Below are 16,166 nucleotides of genomic sequence, written 5' to 3'. Positions count from 1 at the left end.
CAGATTGGTTTCTGTGATTAGGTCACTTGGGTTTAAACAGGAGCACCCCGGCGGCCTCACCCAATCCACTGAACCTCCCAAGGACCCGGCCCTTAAGTGGACACCTGAGGCTGAGAGGGGCGGGGATAGGGGCCCAAGGGGAATAACCCAGGAACCTTCCAAGAGTGGAGGACAGCCTCAGCCTCCCACAGCCAGAGGGCCTGAAACCCGTCAGCCTGAAGAGCTAGGGACGCAGACTGGAAGGGGCCGTCACTTAGGAAGCCAGGAGCAGCCAGCAAGGCCTGCCCAGGCTGCAGAGCAGCAGAGGGGGATGCAGGATGCACAAGTACATGTGGAACGTGCTCTGTCACCCTGAGCTGGGCCCACACTGGTCACCTGGCTGTCCCAGGCAGGAACCCTGCCAAGCCACACACCTACTTCAGGAAAGAACAAGGGCAAGTGTGATGGAGTACAGGCCCAGCTCCCAGGCTCTCAGCAGGGACATGGGGCTCCCTCCTCCCTCGGCACGCCCCACGGCAGCCCTGCACACGCACTTCGAGGCCCAGGGGACCAGTGTGGCAGAGGCAGTGGTCCTGGGGTGTCTGTGAGGCAGAGCAGCTGCTTTTCCAACTTTATTTAGAAAAACAAATCCAGGTCCCATTGCCCCACACCCTCCCCCACCCCAGCCATAATTTAAATAACTTAGAGACAGGTTGGGGGTTGGGGTCTGGGGAGGGGGTAGAGCTGGGAGAAAAACCCACTACAGTCGCCGCAGGGCCCGTTTCTTGTCCGTCTTCTTCTTGGCCGCCAGCTTCCTATCCCGCTCACCAGCATGCTTCTTGGCCATGGGACCATCGGCCCCTCCTGGGCCCCCGGGGGCCATGGGGTCAGTGGAGGGGGCGGCACCCCCACTGGCCAGGGCCCTGCCAGCCTCGGTGCTCCCGCTGCTGGGCCCGCCGGCGCCCCCGTGGATCTCCGTGAGCAGGCGGGCGCGGGCAGCGTACTCCTCGTAGTTCTCCAAGAGCAGGCGGCCCGCCTCCTCGTTGAGGGCGGACTCCGGGTTTGGGTGGATCAGCAGGCACTTGATGGTCTGTGGGGAGAAGGCCAAGGTCAGGGCTAGGCCACCCATGGGCCCCCAAGCCTCCAGAGTTCAGCCGCTGCCTGTTCCCTGCTCTCAACACCACCCCCCAAGCAGACTCTGGCCCTGCTCACACCGGTGTCCTCACCTTTGCTCAGTGTCACCTGCACAGGCCCATGGTGGGACAGGTACTTGAGGAGCACCCAGAGGGAGGTGCAGGGTGGGAACCAGCCCAACACGCCTTCTTGAGCCCCTTTAACGAGGGGCGAGCTGAAGCCGAAAGTGCACAGACTCTGTGCAGGTGTAGTGGGCAGCCCTGCAGGCCTGAGTTGGGTCTGGCTGGACCAGCGGCGGCCCCCCCACTGTGGTGTCTGTCCTACCTCCACGTTCAGGCACAGTGACAGGGAGCCTGCAATGCCCAACACATGCCAGGCCTCCATCAGGCGACAAGACCCTTCTGGCCTGCAAACGAGGCCCGTAAGAGCTGCTCCCTGGCTGCTGAGACACACAGTGCACCTGGTCTGGCACCCATCACTGACGCTCATCAGGGATCCCTGACCCTACCGCTCCCGCACAGCTAAGCCCAGACCCCACACTGCAGCTCCTCGGGATCACTGGGGACACAGTCACTCTGTGAGCTCATTTCCAGGGTCCCTGGCAGCCGTGGCTGACACTCCCGGGAGAGGAGGAGGATGTTTACTTTGGAACTCCATCTTCCCCCCGTGCCCTGAAGGAAACTCCATGTTTCCTCATCCCCCTACCATCTGCCCCAGGGCTTGTCAGCAATTCCATTAAAAAATTCCTTTCTTTCTTTTTTTTTTTTTTTTTTTAAAGTAAGTTCTATGCCCAACATGGGGTTTGAACTCATGCCCCCAAGATCAAGAGTCCCTGCTCTTCTGGTGGAGCCGGCAGGGGACCTAACTGCTTTAGCGGCCTGTGGGGACCACGGATGTGTCCTGCTGGCTCAGCCGACAGGGTGCTATGGGGGCCTTCAGGCAGACCCCTGCTCTGCCCCACTAGATATGACAATGACAAGACAAAACGCCCCCGCGGGGCACATCGCTGCTGGCGGACAACAGGTAGCTCATTAAAATACTCAAGAACCACAGTGGTGACAACAACTAACGGACTGCACACCTGAGAACGCTGGATTTGACGATACTGCTAACTCTGCTCAGGAGGGAAACCAGCCCCGTAACTGCATACTGACTTGTCCCATCAGGAAAGCGTCTAAGACACAGGCCCACAGATGGCCCTACAGCAGACACGCCCCATGCACTACGCTGCCTGGACAGCTGCACTTAGGTATCCTGGCTCAAACACTGCCGATGCTTCCAGAATTTTCCAGCTGGACCTGGAGTTTTACACGGAAGATCCCAACTCCTTCAGGGTTGATTTTCAAACAGACACCGTGTACCATGGCTCAGACATCAGTGGGACGTCCGGGAGGGAGGCACCTGGGCCACCCCAGAACTCACCAGCAGCACGTGCCGGATGCCCAGCTCAGCCGTCCAGTCCCTCTTGAGCACGTTGACACAGATCTCACCGTTGGCGCCCACGTTGGGGTGGAAAATCTTGGTCAGGAAGTAGCCCTTGGGTGGGGAGGCAGGAAAGTCCTTCCCCAGCAGGAGTTTCATACGGAACAGGCCTCCGGCATAAGGGGTCCCCTCTGGAGTGATGGAGAGGGGGCTTGATCGGGAAGCTCGGACTCTCTGGCACCGCCTAGTCTCCGGGGCTGGCTCCGAGGCCAGTGTCCCACCACCTCCCCCACAACACCGAGGCATCCCTGACGGGGGGATGGGGCCAGGTTCCCAGCAGACCCAAGGGCAACCCCGGATGCCTGTCTCTCAAGTGTCTCAATCACACACCCTTCCCAAGAAGGGCAGACGCTTCCCGCAAGCACTTGTCTTTCTGGAAAACCATCTACTTGGTAGGAAAGCCAGCAGAGAGATGAAGGGACTGTTCTGTCACCTCCAGTCTTTCCATCTGCCCAATCAGTGAATGGTTCTCATCCCCCAACTTGCTCATGTCACAGAAAAAGCGGGAGTGGTTCTGGACCCACCGTTGTTCCTCATGCCTGGGTCACCAGATCCCTCTGTGGTAGCTTGGGCAGCTAACCTCCTGGTCCCCTCCTGAATTTGACCTCACCTTCTAGTCCGGCCAAGCCACTTCACCTCTCACCCAACTCCAGTGGTCTGTGGTCTCCTGGCCACCCTTTCCCCATCAGCTGAACACTGCAGCCTTCACATCTGCTTGAAACCCACCAATGGCTTCCTTTCCAAACTCCTTCCAAAATCCTACAAGCCCTAAAAGCTTCCTCGGTCTTCTTCCTGCTTCTACCAAGTATCCAGGGTGCCTGCCTCAGGACTCGGCCTATCAGGGAGCACAGACACCCTCACCACTGTCCCACTCCCGACCAGCTGCTCCACCACCCGCTCGTGGGACCTTCTCAGCTTACTTTGTAGAAACAGCTCACTACATCACTACACATGTGATCACTCGGTTATTACTGTTCCCTCCTGTGACACTGGGTCTGGCTGGTTCCCTGTCCTGGGAACCCCAGGCACAATAGCAAGGAGTCGGTCTATGGTCATTGGGCCCACCCTTCAGAGAACCCATCTGATGAACCTGGTAAGGCACCCCTTAAATGCTCTCTCAGGGATCAGGGTTTTCTCACTACCTGCTGGAAAAATATCCCCAATGATTTTTTATTTATGGAGTCCTGCCTACAAACCATGAGCCCCAAGAGGTGTCTTGTGCAGTCCCCAGCACCTGGCAGGGCCCAACTCTTAACAGGGGCTTCCTGTTCTTGTACCAGTTCTGCTTTTTGGTGTTCGTTTGCATTTCTGTTTCCACGTATAGATGAAACCGTAAGCTGTTTGTCTTGTACTGAAGGTGAGAACGCTACAAGCACACTCCTCCTCCTCTCAATCCCACACTCACCAGGGCCCTCGATGGTGACCTGCAGGTCAGTGAGGTCTTCCTCATTGGGAAAGACCTTGATGCCATCAGGCGGGTCAGCAGTCAGCGTTGTCACCTCCTTATACACCAGGCGAATGATGTGGGGGGGCAGGTTCTCCACATTGGAGTTCTGGACACAGAGAAGAGGGTGAGTAGCTGGCAGAGTCGGGGCCTCCTGCAGGATCTAAGGATGCAGTGGCCACCCTGGTGTTGACCTGCCGTCCCAGATCCCCCACCCGGTAGGCTTCAGACGGCCATCCCAAGCTGACCTTCCACTAGACATGGGGGCGATTTTCGAGGGGCTTGTGGATGGGTCCACCTTCGCCAGAAGCATCCAAAGCTCGCTCATAGTCCAGCATGGTCCCCCATAGTTCCGGGTACGCCCGAGGCCTACCCTGGTCCCCCCATCCCTACCTAACCTTGGTGAAACCCTCTTCGAAACCCCAGCTCGGAGCTAAAGACGGAGGCGGAGCGTCCTTGGTTCCGGATCACCCACGGGCGAGCCACAAAGCCCCTGAGCCCTCTCCGGGACTCAGTCGGGCCTTCCCCTCCGGAGAACCTGCGGGCTGCCCAGGCTCCGCTCCTGCCCCGCCTCCAGGAAGGCCCGTCAGCCCATTCCAGGCCCGGGACTCCAGGCGGGCCCCCCACTCCGCCCGGCCGTCCGCGAGAGGCTCCTGAGACCCCGCCTCCTCCTCTAGTGGGGCCCCTCTGCCGCCCCTCCCAAGCCTGGCCTCCGCGCTCACCATGACTGTGGCCGGCCGGGGGCGGGTCCCCCCGGCCCCCTTCCTGCGCTCTCCGGGCCACCGGCTGGGGCGGGGGGCCCAACTGCTGCCGCTGCGGCCCTGGAGAGGCCCCGGCGGCCCCGCTCCACGCCCCGCTGCCTCCGACGGCCGCCGCGCAGCGCGCCTAGACCCCCTCCCGCCCCGAGTGCCCGGCCGCACTGAGCCGGTCGCGCGCGCACTGCCGCCCTTTTATAGCCACCCGTAGGCCACACCCCCCCCGCGGCTCCGGAGCGCCGCGCCTTGACCCGTGACGTCACCGCGCACGGTCCTCGGCGTTCGAGGCGCTCGCTCTCTTCCCGTAAGCTGCGGGAAGAAGCCGGAGAAGTTGGGGACGGGGGCGCGCGGCGGGTTGGCCAATGGGGACAGGCGAGGGTCGTAATGGGGTCGCTGGAGAGTGGAGGCGCTGAGAAGGGAGGGGAGAGAGGTAAAAGACGCGAGGGGTAACGCGACCGCTAATTGGCCCGTTTGAACGAGACGCCGCCTCTGCCCGACGTACGCGCGCGTGCCCCGACGCCCAGGAACTCGCGCACGCGACTAACGGTCGGCCGCGGAGCCGGGGCGGGGCCAGGATGGGCGGGACTCGGGGGGGTTTAAACGGATGATGGAAGGATGACTGGCCAATAGGAAGGCGCCATCGTAGATTGGCGTCACGAGGCTCCTGGGCGCCAGCCCTTGGCAGAGAAGGCGGTGTCAGGGGGCGGGGACGAATGGAGTGGAACCAATGGGGGCTTGCCTAGTGCGGGCTTAGCCCCTCGCAGCCAACGAAATTCGTCGGTTTTGTATATGCAAAGACGGTGGACGCGGCCCCTGCGCCCGCTCCCCAGCCTGCGGTGGGGGTGGGCGCCGGGAGTCGGCTGCATTTTTATGTGAGGCGCCATTTTGTGCGGGCAGAGCCCCGTGACCCATGTCGAGCGTCGCGGGGGGCGAAGAGGCAGGCCGCACGCCCTGAGGGCTTGGCCGCCTGTGGCCTGGCAGCCTGTCTCGGCGTCGGTCACGCCATGGGGCTTCTCTCTCCCCACGTGGAAGGTGGACGCTGGGCTCCCTGGCGATGCGCGGGAGGGAGGTCGAGGCACGGCCCTGTGTGCGACGGGCCCCGGCCTCCACCCTGCAGGCCTGCAGTTCGCGGGTGCAGGGGACTCCGCCCAGGGGAGTGCGCAGACATTGAAGGAAGGGAAGGGAGCTCGGCTGCCTCACGCAGCCCCCGCCCCAGCCCCCACACCCCAGCAGGGACAAGGCCGAGGGGGCAGGCCAGGCCCTGCCACGAGAGCGCTTGCAAACGACGGCGCTGAGGATGGCGGCGCTCACCGTGCGGCGCACGCCTGTGGCCCGTCTGCGCCCTCGGGGTGCCTGGTGGCGGTCGCGCCCGGTGCTTGCAGCAGCCCGTGTGCGGACCGCGGGGAGACCGGGCTCGGGACTGCGGCGCTGCGGCTGCGCACGCGGGCGCTTGCGGGCTGAGCAGAGCAGAAGGGGCAGCCAGGCCAGACAGCAGGATTGCTGTCGACGGAAGAAGGGTGCCTTGGCCGGGGGCGGAAAGGGGCGGTGGGGACCTGGAGCTGTGGGGAGAGCGTGCAGAGAGGGACAGCAGGTACCTCGTCCCGGTCAGGCAGCTGGCAAGGCTGGGTCAGTGAGCTTGGCGGTGGAGGACGCCCGGGGGAGAGGCAGGGAGGTCCCAAGTCCAGGCCGAGGGAGGCAGGGTGTTCTTTCCTTCAGTCTGGGCAAGAGCAGAGCGGCGGAGATGCTGGCGCAGCCGGAGGTGTGTGCCCCTGGGGGTTAGGAGAGGGGATGGGCGTCTGTGCCGGTCAGCCAGACCTGGTGTGGGGGCGCGGGAAGGGCCGCCTGTGCCCTGAACAGTCACCTTAAAATGGGGGTCAGCGACCTAACCTAGGACTCGGTGCTGCTGCAGCCCCGGGGGCCTCGCCAGTGCACAGACCAAGGCCAGGGGTGGGGGCTATGTTCCAGTCCCGCTTGGTTTACAGAGGTGGGTGGTGCCCCAGTGGCCCCTCGGGTAGGTGGCTGTTTACGGACGTCTGGAGTTTTACTCCCGACAGGCAACTTACCTGCTGAAAACTTTGCCAGGGTCTTCTGCCCCCCGTATGCTTTGACTAAACCCCTGGCCCTGGGCCCCTGGGCTGCCTTTCTGTGGGTCCCCAGAGTGTGGTCTCACAGGAGGACACGTGGGTGTGGGTCCAGGTCCCTTGTCTTCTCTGTCCTCATGGCCTCGGCTCACTTGTCCCTCCCCTCCGCTCCCACGCTTGTTCATGTGCCCCCCCCTTTTTAAAGATTTTATTTATTTGAGAGAGAGCATGAGAGGGGAGGTCAGAGGGAGAAGCAGACTCCCCATGGAGCTGGGAGCCCGATATGAGACTCAATCTCAGGACTCCGGGATCATGACCCAAGCCAAAGGCAGTTGCTTAACCAACTGAGCCGCCCAGGCGCCCCTCATGTGCCCTTTTTGATCTGGGTCCAGAATTTGTCATTTCTTGATCACTTGCATGTTTATCAGGGTCCCCTCTGAGCAGACCAGCCCCAGGACAGCAGGGACTCTCCCAGGCCCCTAGCAGAGTGCCTGATGGATCAGAGGTGTTCATTCGTTCAGTAGGTATTTGCGGAGTGCCTGCTCTGTGCTGCGCACCATCCTGGCTGCTTAGGGTAACTCTTTGTCCCGCAGCAGGGACAGGCAGACGTAAAACAGTCCACAAATAAGTAAGACTTGGGGTGCATGGAAGGGAGCAAGAGCTGTGGAAGAAGTGGAACAGGCAGGGTTTGGGGCACTAGACAATGCAGGCTGAACTCTGTGAGCCAGCACCTCTGCTTGGTGCTGTTACACGGTCTTGGGATGGAGCAGTGACCAAGACAGGAAACCAAGCGGTGCCTTTCTGGGGCACTCACCAGCATGGCAGAGACAGCGAAGCCATAAGGACAAGAGCCACGTGGTCAGCTATCCTGGTTTGCCCCAGATGCAGACTTGATTCAGCACCAAGACGGGAGATCGGAGGCTCGTTTGCAAGACAACTTGGGAGGATGCAGTGATACTCATCACCGGACAAATTAGAACAGGGCAAGGAGTATCCGGAACACCGGGGGAGGGAATTTTAGGCAGGCTGGGCAGGGGAGACTTCCACGTAGAAGAAGGCATTTGACCAAAGATCAAAAGGAAGCGAGGGAGCATGTTTTGTGGGAATCTGGAGTAAACAGTTCCAGGCAGAGGCACAATGCCCTGACACAGGCATGAGCCTGGGTGTCAGCAGGCTTCGCAGTCCATGCCTTCACGGCAGACGCTGTGGCTTTATCTCCGCCGTCGTTTTCGTTTGCAAGCGCTTCCATCTTCCTGTCGGAGGCTGTTTGGCCTCTGCCCTTGGTGGCCTTGTGGTCTCAGCTCAGTGTCCGCAGGCCTACGGTGACTGATGAAGAAGCCAGTTCCTTTGTGTCCCAGGAGAAGAAGGCGGCGCTCACTTGGGTGGGGGTGGCTGTCCTGCACAGGTGAACACGCCCTGCAGGGGACCAGTACCCCCCAGTGATGGACACACTGGCCAGGGCACACTGCGGGCTCTGGGCCCACTCCACAGACCCTAGACAGCAGGGCTGACTTCACGCTGGAACAAACGTGCTTTCCGGCGCTAGGGGCTTCCTTTGATGCCTGGAAAACCAATCCCTCTGACGCCCTCCCATATTCAGCAGATTGGTTCTGGCGAGGATGGGCGTAGACGGCATTCCAGGGCGCAGCCTGGCCCTGAAGTAGCAAATCTTCATTTAGTTCATTGTTCAGGTTTCGTTTATTTACTTGGTTTGAGAGCAGGTAGGGGCAGAAGGAGAGGGGAAGAGAATTCCAAGCAGACCCTCTGCTGAGCATGGCGCCTGACGTGGAGCTCGATCTCCAGACCCTGAGACCATGACCTGAGCTGCAGCCAAGAGTGGGCGCTTCCCCAACTGAGCCACCCAGGCAACCCCAAACCACAGATCTTCGAAACCTAACTCCGCCATTCATCTCCTGGGAGCGCACCGCAGGGAGAAAGACGCGAATGCAGCAAGTGGTGTGTGATAGATGACCTTTAGGGTATTGTTAATAGCAGTGAAAAATGGGAAAAGCCTGAGCGTGTCTGGGCAGGGACTGTCGTATGTCTGTCCTATAGCCACGTCTGCGTGTCCCTAAGATGTGGAAAACTCTGCCACGGTTGGAAACGCTGGTAAATTTGCTGTTGGAATCCCTGGCGCGTCTCACAGTCTGATGAAGGGACTGTATCCGCGGCGAGGTGGCGGGAGGTCACACGCAAATGCTAGCAAATGCCAGAGGAACCGTCAGAGTCGAACATTATCTGTTGACGAACAGCACAGCAGGAACTGATCTGGGCAGGACAGGCGCTGTGGAGGCACCAAGTGGAGCCCAAAGGCCCAGCAGTGTCACCGGATCCTCGGCCGGGGTACTTCTGTTTACCGTGGTCCTCTGCTAGCATCACTGTCATGAAGAGGACAGAGGGACTGTTCAGGAGACATAAGCAGGTGCAGTGCTGCGTCCCCATATAACAGGGACTGAAAAGAACCAGCTCCCAAAGGACATTATGGGGACCGTCGGTGAAACTTGAACGTGGACTTTGTCAGCCTGAAGTGCTTGGTTTTAATCATCCCGTGGACATGTGAGAGAATGTCCTTGTTCTTCAGAAACATCCTTTTTGGGGTGAAGGGGTAGGACGTAGGCAGCTTGCTTACTCTCAGATGCCTCCAGAGGGAAAAAAGGCGGGGGGTGTTTGTCGGGAAAGAAAATCCTGAAGCAGTGTGTGGAAAAGTTAACCGTTGGTGAACGGGCGAAGGGTATACAGCGTTCGTGGATGTATTCTTGTCTCCGTTCTGCAAGTTTGAAATTATTTCAAAAACGTAAAAGAAGCAGGGGGTGGTATCCACACACACACCACATCTGGTGTGGAACTGAGATGCCGCAAACCTGGCCGGTCAGGTCGAGGAGCCACTGGGGCCGTGCTCACCAAGACTGTGCTACTGAAGACGGAGCTCGTGTCAGGCCCAAGCCTCGCCTGGGCCCATGGTGGGCGAAATGGAAGGACACAGGCATCCGTCTGCTGCTGGCTCTCAAGCTTCTCCCTGGGAAAGTACTTCTGCTCCCATGTCATGAGAGTCACAAGGGCTCATCTGATCTCGAGGACGCAGGGCCGTCCTGTGTCCCTAGGAGGAGAGTCTCTGAGTGCTCAGCAAACCGCTGGTCGGGTGCATGGCACAGTTGCCTGTCCTCTCTGCTCAGCCCCGTCTGCCCCGATGAAGACACCGGTGGAAGAGGTGATTGCTGAGACCACGCCAATGTTGCCTAAATTCCCCACGAGGGGGGGGCGCTTTCCAAGTGAGCACAACAGTGATGTTCAGAGCCCCCTTGCCCCACTCCCTGTAGCCAAGCAGGTGTGCCTGAGTGGGGGAAATCTGGCCAGTGCCTAATGCTTAGCACTTAGGATGAGGCTTTCTCAGACACAGATCCCCCTTTTTCCTCCTACAAGCAAACACCTCCCTGCACATGGTGGAGGATGGTGGTTAGATTTCATGTGCCCACTTGTTGGGTCAAACACTAGTCCAGATCTTGCCGGGAGGTATTTCATAGGTGTGATTTTTTTTTTTTTTTTAAGAAGATCTGAGAGATCAAGAGGGAGTTGGGGACAGGGGCAGTGGGAGAGAATCTCAAGCTGACTCCCCACTGAGTACAGAGCCTGATGCTAGGCTTGATCTCAAGACCCATGACATCATGACTTAAGCTGAAATCAAGAGTCTGATGTTTGGGTCACCTGGGTGGCTCAGTTGGTTAAGCATCAGCCTTCTGCTCAGGTCTTGATCCTGGGATCGTGGGATTGAGCCTTCCTCAGTGGGAAGTCTGCTTTTTCCTCTCCCTCTGCTCCTTCCCCCTGCTTGTGCTCTCTCAAATAAATAAAATCTTTTTTTTTTTTTTAAGAGTCTGATGCTTAACTGACTGATCTACCCAGGAGCTCCTTGCAGATGTGATTATTTTTATCCATTGACTTCAGGTAAGGGAGATTATTCTAGATCAGATGGGTGGGCCTCATCCAATCAGTTGAAGGCCTTAAGACTAAAACCTGATGGAGCTCAGAAAAGAAGGAATTTTGTCTCAAGGCTGTAATAGAGAAAACCTGCCTGAATTTTCAGCCTCTCAACCAACCTTACAGACTTTGGATTTGCCAGCCCTCCCACAATCACAAGATGTTCTTTAAAATGAATCTACACACACACACATCCTATTGGTTCTGTTTTCTGGAGAATCCTGACTGATAGAATAAAATCTAAAATTTGGGGAAACACTTAAATGCACCAGAGAGGAAGGGGTTTCCTTTATTTTCTTTTAAAGAGTATTTTTTTAAAGATTTTATTTATTTATTTGATAGACAGAGATCACAAGTAGGCAGAGAGGCAGGCAGAGAGAGAGGAAGGGAAGCAGGTTCCTTGCTGAGCAGAGAGCTCCATATGGGGCTTGATCCCAGGCCCCTGGGATCATGACCCGAGCCGAAGGCAGAGGCCCTAACCCAGTGAGCCACCCAGGCGCCCCAAGAGTTTATTTTTAAGTAATCTCTACACCCAATGTGGGGCTTGAACTCACAACCGTGAAATTAGGAATCACATTCTCCACTGATGGAGCCAGCCAAGCACCCCAGGAAGGGGTTTTCTTAGTGATAAAGTCAATACTGAAATGCACAGCTCACAACCCACACCCAGAGAGATGTGAAAATGAGACCTTCTGTGCAACAGAGCCTACAATACTCAGCAAACACTTGGATGCCCCCAGGTGAGGGGTGTCCTAAAGTTCATAGGAAGGCCAAGCCTTGGAGGCACCTCTTCTCCCCACTGTGGTTCACAGTCAAGACACTAAGATTGGGGCAGGCAACTCTTATCATCACTATGTTAATATCTTAGTGCACTGGGGAAAATGCTCCCTGGTTCTCATAAGAGCTGGTGTTTGAATGAAGGTGCCATGCCACACGCACTTTCTGGTTTGAATCGTGTCTCCTCAAAGAGCTGTGGAAATGCTCACCTCCGGGACCTGTGAATGTGACCTTACTTGGGAATAGGGTCTTTGCAGATGATTGAGTGTAGAAGTCACTGAGGGTGGGGACTGGTGTCCTCACCAAATGGAGAATTTGTACACAGAGGGAAGGTGCTGTGCATGTGGTGGGGTCCCAGCCAGTGCCAGCCAAGCCTCAGAAACTGGGGGCAAGCCCCGGTACCAGCCCCCCCGCCAACCTCTCAGGGAACCAGCAGGTGGCTCGTTGCCAACGCTTCCGCTGCTTGTTACAGCAGCCCCAGCAAATGACCAGAGCATCCCACTTCAATGAGCCTCTGCCAGGGAACTCACCCAGAAGGAGGCACAAACCATGCTGGAATGCCCTGAGGGAAGAGGCTTGGTTAGGAAGGTGCCCAGGGCGTAAAGGCACTGTGCTCCACCCCTGACTCCGGGCTTGGAGTCACACTCTGGGGCAGCCCTGACCACCTCCTAGATGTCTGCCCCCTCCTCAGCCACACAGGGGACTCCCCGGTGATAAACATGGAGGTGGAAACCCATCTCTTCCCCACAGTAAACCTGGAGACCCTGGCTCAGGAAACATCTGTTTATTCCAAAAAAATACCAAGTTGCCACTTGGCCTGCTGTCCTCACCAAGGGACTCTGGGGAAGATTCTGGTGTTGAGCAGAGAAAGGGAGGGATAAAGAAGCTGTGGAGAGTCTTCTGGTCCAGAACTGTTTATCTTCTCTCGGCACCCCTTCCCCGCCCCTCCCCAGAAAGGGTTTGTGTGTGTGTGTGTGAGTGTGCTCATGCACGCTTGTCTGGGGCCGGAAGACGCAGCAGGCGAGGTCCCAGCGCTGGAGGCATGGAGGGGGATCAGGCAGGACAAGCCCACTTCCTCACCTGCTGGAGACCTCTCCCCACTATGGCTTATTTGAGATCAGAGGTCAAGACCCCAAGGTCAGGCAGCCTGTGGCAGTGAGTGGAGGGAAGGGAACAAGATACCTGGACTCCAGGCCAGGAGACAGCAAGTCTGGGGGGGGGCGGTGTACAAAAGCTGAAAGACCCCAAGCCCCTATATTCCAGGGGTTCCAGGGGCGGCGGGGGGGAAGCTGAGTGCTCAGTGGGGGTGGGGAACAGAGGGCTGGGGGTGTGAAAGGGGACAGGCGCTCAAGCTGGCTCATTTCTGGGGGATGTCACAGTCTGCCTGAGGGGCGTTGGGCACAGGGAGGCCCTGGATGGGACTGAGGGAACCCACAGGAGCAGCTAGAAGCATGGACATGGGGGCCCAGGTAGATTGGAGTTGCTCCCCAGTTCCCCTGGGTGCTAGGAGCTGAGGGCCAGTTATCTGCCCCAGGCTTCTGATGAGAAGGAACGAGCTGAGGTGCCAATATTTGGGGGAGACAGAAGAGGGAGGGGGACGGCCCAGAGGAGGGAGAAGAAGCCCCCTCACCTTGCCTTGGGGGCTGGGGAGGGGGTATGTAGCCCTTTTAAGAGTGGGGGAATGGCCGCCCCCTGCAACATGGCTATATACAAAGAATTGGGGCAAATTGTGCATTGGGTGTTGAGAAATCCCCAAAACCCCTGGAGGCTCCCTGGTGTGTGAGGGGGAATTAAGGAGAGACTGCTGCTTCCTCACCATCTTGAGATGATGCAGAGCACCTCTCCACCCCATGGCCTTGGCAGTGGCCATGGCCCTCCAGATGTGCCTGCTCTAAGACCAGGCCAGCAGAAGACATAAGTGAAGGCCCCAGGGAGGTCAGTAGCTGTCCACCCAGCCCATGGGGTCTCTGAGGAGATTTTGGCCCAAGCCAGTGGAGTGCTGTTTTGTGTGGGGGTCCAGGTAACAGGGGCAGGGATGTCACCTGAGGACTATGAGGCCCATTCCCCACTCCCCCCGTGATGACAAAAGCTTTCTGTGTTGACCCTGTCACCGATCAGATGGTTGGGTGAAGGGCTTTGAGTTATCAGGAGGGGCCTGGATGCCCTCACCAGGGGGTGATGGGGTCTGCCCAAGACCAGGTCTGTGGTGGGGTTGATGCAGGCATCAGCTCAAGTCAGGAGGGAGGCAGTGACATCATTAAGAAGGGGCTGGCTAAGGTTGATGTTATCAGAGGGGACCCCACCCATTCCATTTTTGAAGGAATGGAAAAATGGGTGTATTGTGCTAGTTCCCCTTAAAGGAACAGTTATAGGTGCTATGGGACCCCAGAAAACAATTAAAATACAGCCATTTTAGTACTTGACCCTCAAAATGATGGATCCTGGAAGATGGTGATGCATGGTTGAAGTGAATCCCAGTAAATGACATATTTTGATGTCATGGATCCTAGGAGATGATGATGCTATGGTTATGGTGGATCCTGGGAGATGATGACACCATGGTTGAAGTGGATCCTGGGAGATGATGACTCCATTCGTTCTCATGGTTCCTGGGAGGTGATGACATCATGGACGAAGTGGATCCTGGCAGGTGATGACACCATGGTTGAAGTGGATCCTGGGAAATCATGGTTGAAGTGGATCCTGGGAGGTGATGACATCATGGGCGAAGTGGATCCTGGGAGGTGATGACACCATGGTTGAGGTGGATCCTGGGAGATGATGACACCATGATTGAAGTGGATCCTGGGAGGTGATGACATCATGGTTGAGGTGGATCCTGGGAGGTGATGACACCACAATTATGGGGGACTGTGGGAAATGGTGGCATCATCAGTACTCGTGGATTCTGGTAGAGGATGTTACCATCAGCCATAGAGGATTCTGGAAGGTAATGACCTAATATGTCATGGTAGATCTTAGGAGATGATGATACAATGGTTGTAGATCCTGGGAGATGAAGACACTATAGGTCATAGGGAATCCTGGGAAGTGATGTCATCATCAGGCATGGTTAGCATTTGACCCCAGGTACAATGCCATCATGAGTGGTGGAAGTCTTACGGTACTGATATCATCAGCAAAATCAATAGTGGGTACACCCCAACCAACCCCATCCCACCTCACCCCCAATAGGAAGCCAGGAGCTTGTTGACAGATGTGATGATATCTCTAGTCATGGCAGAAAGAAGTGACAAGGGCTTTGGGCCACTATGTGTCCCAGGACTCTGGGAGACTGGTGGGCTAGAGTGGCCTCCTTGGGAGCAGAAGCCAGTCTGGGAGTCCTGTCCTCCAGGAGTCACACGGGAGAAGCCATCACCGAGCAGGGTGGGTTCTGAGGCCCAACCACCCTTTAGAGGGAGAGTCTGCTGGAGACCCTGCAATTAGTGTCCCTGGTGTCAGGGAAAGGAGTGACCACGTTAAGTCATGGCAGGACAAGGCAGAAACTCTGGTAACACCATCACAAGTGACGGCCCTCCAGAGCAGGCAGTGTCTCTGGTGATGACATCACAGCGTTGGGACGGAGCCTCAGTGGGGGCCGGCTGCCAACAACCTACAGTCAGATCATCATCTCAGTGGAGACTTCTGCAGCTGGGGTTGCCTCCCCAGTGAGACAATCCCTCAAACAACTCCTCAGGTCAGGGCACCTTCTTGGGTGACCCCAGGGTTGCCATGGATCCAGGGCCTGCCCTGCCTTCTCATGACCTGGCATGGAGGCATCTTAGAGCATGACCCCAGAATAGGCAGAGTCCAGAGGTGAGATCGCAGAAGGGCCCTCATCCTGGAGGTGTCCCAAAAGTGGGCTGTCCTCCCTGGTGATGACATTACAGGAAGAGGCACAGTCCTTCTGATCATGTCATAGGGCAAGGCACCTTCTCTGAAGATGGTGTCACAGGAAGGAGGCAGAGTCCCTGTGACAGTGTCCTGGAAAGGTCTTACTTGTAGGGAGGACACAGTTGGCAAGGCCTCTCCCCTGTGATGTGTCCTAGGAAGATGGCTTTGTCTGTAGTGACAGCATCATAGACAGAGACATCTTCTCTGGAAGGAAATATTTTTCTGGTGTTGATGATGTCAAAAGAGGCCTCTCGGTGCCAGAGATGACATCATCAGGGTGAGATGTGTCTCTGCAGTGACATTCACAGGAAGGAATCTTTGTTTCTACGGATGATGTCATAGGACAAGGCATTGTCTCTGCTGTGACATCACAGGGAGAAAGTCTGTGATGACTTCATGGAACAGAGACATGGCCTCTAGCGATGACCTCAGGGGTGGGCCTGTTCCTCTGTGATGGATTCATGGGAAGAAGGTGTTGTCCCTGTGATGACATCACAGAACACAGACATTTTCACTAGTGATGACCTCACGGGCAGGGCTCTTCCTCTGTGATAACGTCATGGGAAAGAGGCCTTGCCTCAAACAGTGACATAGGAGGAGGGATCTACCATGACATCCCAGAAGGTTTCATCTCTGGTGAGGAGTTCA

At 57.2% G+C, this 16,166-nt stretch overlaps 1 protein-coding gene and 1 pseudogene across 1 annotated transcript; both read right to left on the bottom strand.

The window, feature by feature from the left end:
* Window positions 1-570: 570 nt before the first annotated feature.
* Window positions 571-4,978, bottom strand: UBE2S (ubiquitin conjugating enzyme E2 S). Its single transcript, XM_044257604.1, has 4 exons — window positions 4,762-4,978; window positions 4,001-4,148; window positions 2,536-2,726; window positions 571-1,069 (listed from the first exon to the last, which is right to left on the bottom strand). The coding sequence occupies exons 1-4, from the start codon at window positions 4,762-4,764 to the stop codon at window positions 740-742; spliced, it is 672 nt and encodes a 223-aa protein (XP_044113539.1). The 5' UTR covers window positions 4,765-4,978; the 3' UTR covers window positions 571-739.
* Window positions 4,979-15,382: 10,404 nt separating this feature from the next.
* LOC122912175 lies at window positions 15,383-16,011 on the bottom strand (annotated as a pseudogene).
* Between the last annotated feature and the right edge of the window lie 155 nt (window positions 16,012-16,166).

This window comes from Neovison vison, chromosome 7 (genome assembly GCF_020171115.1).
Source record: "Neovison vison isolate M4711 chromosome 7, ASM_NN_V1, whole genome shotgun sequence".
NCBI classification, from domain to species: Eukaryota; Metazoa; Chordata; class Mammalia; order Carnivora; family Mustelidae; genus Neogale; species Neogale vison.
Note: the sequence above shows the minus strand (reverse complement) of the source record. Positions and strands in the feature narration are given on the sequence as shown.

Bases quoted from the DNA above. Each gene is read 5' to 3' on its own strand.
- UBE2S (XM_044257604.1), bottom strand. The intron at 2,727-4,000 runs GTGAGTGTGGGA...CCATCACTCCAG, and splicing joins GGTCACCATCGAGGGCCCTG to AGGGGACCCCTTATGCCGGA. The intron at 1,070-2,535 runs GTGAGTTCTGGG...TTCTCCCCACAG, and splicing joins GCATCCGGCACGTGCTGCTG to ACCATCAAGTGCCTGCTGAT.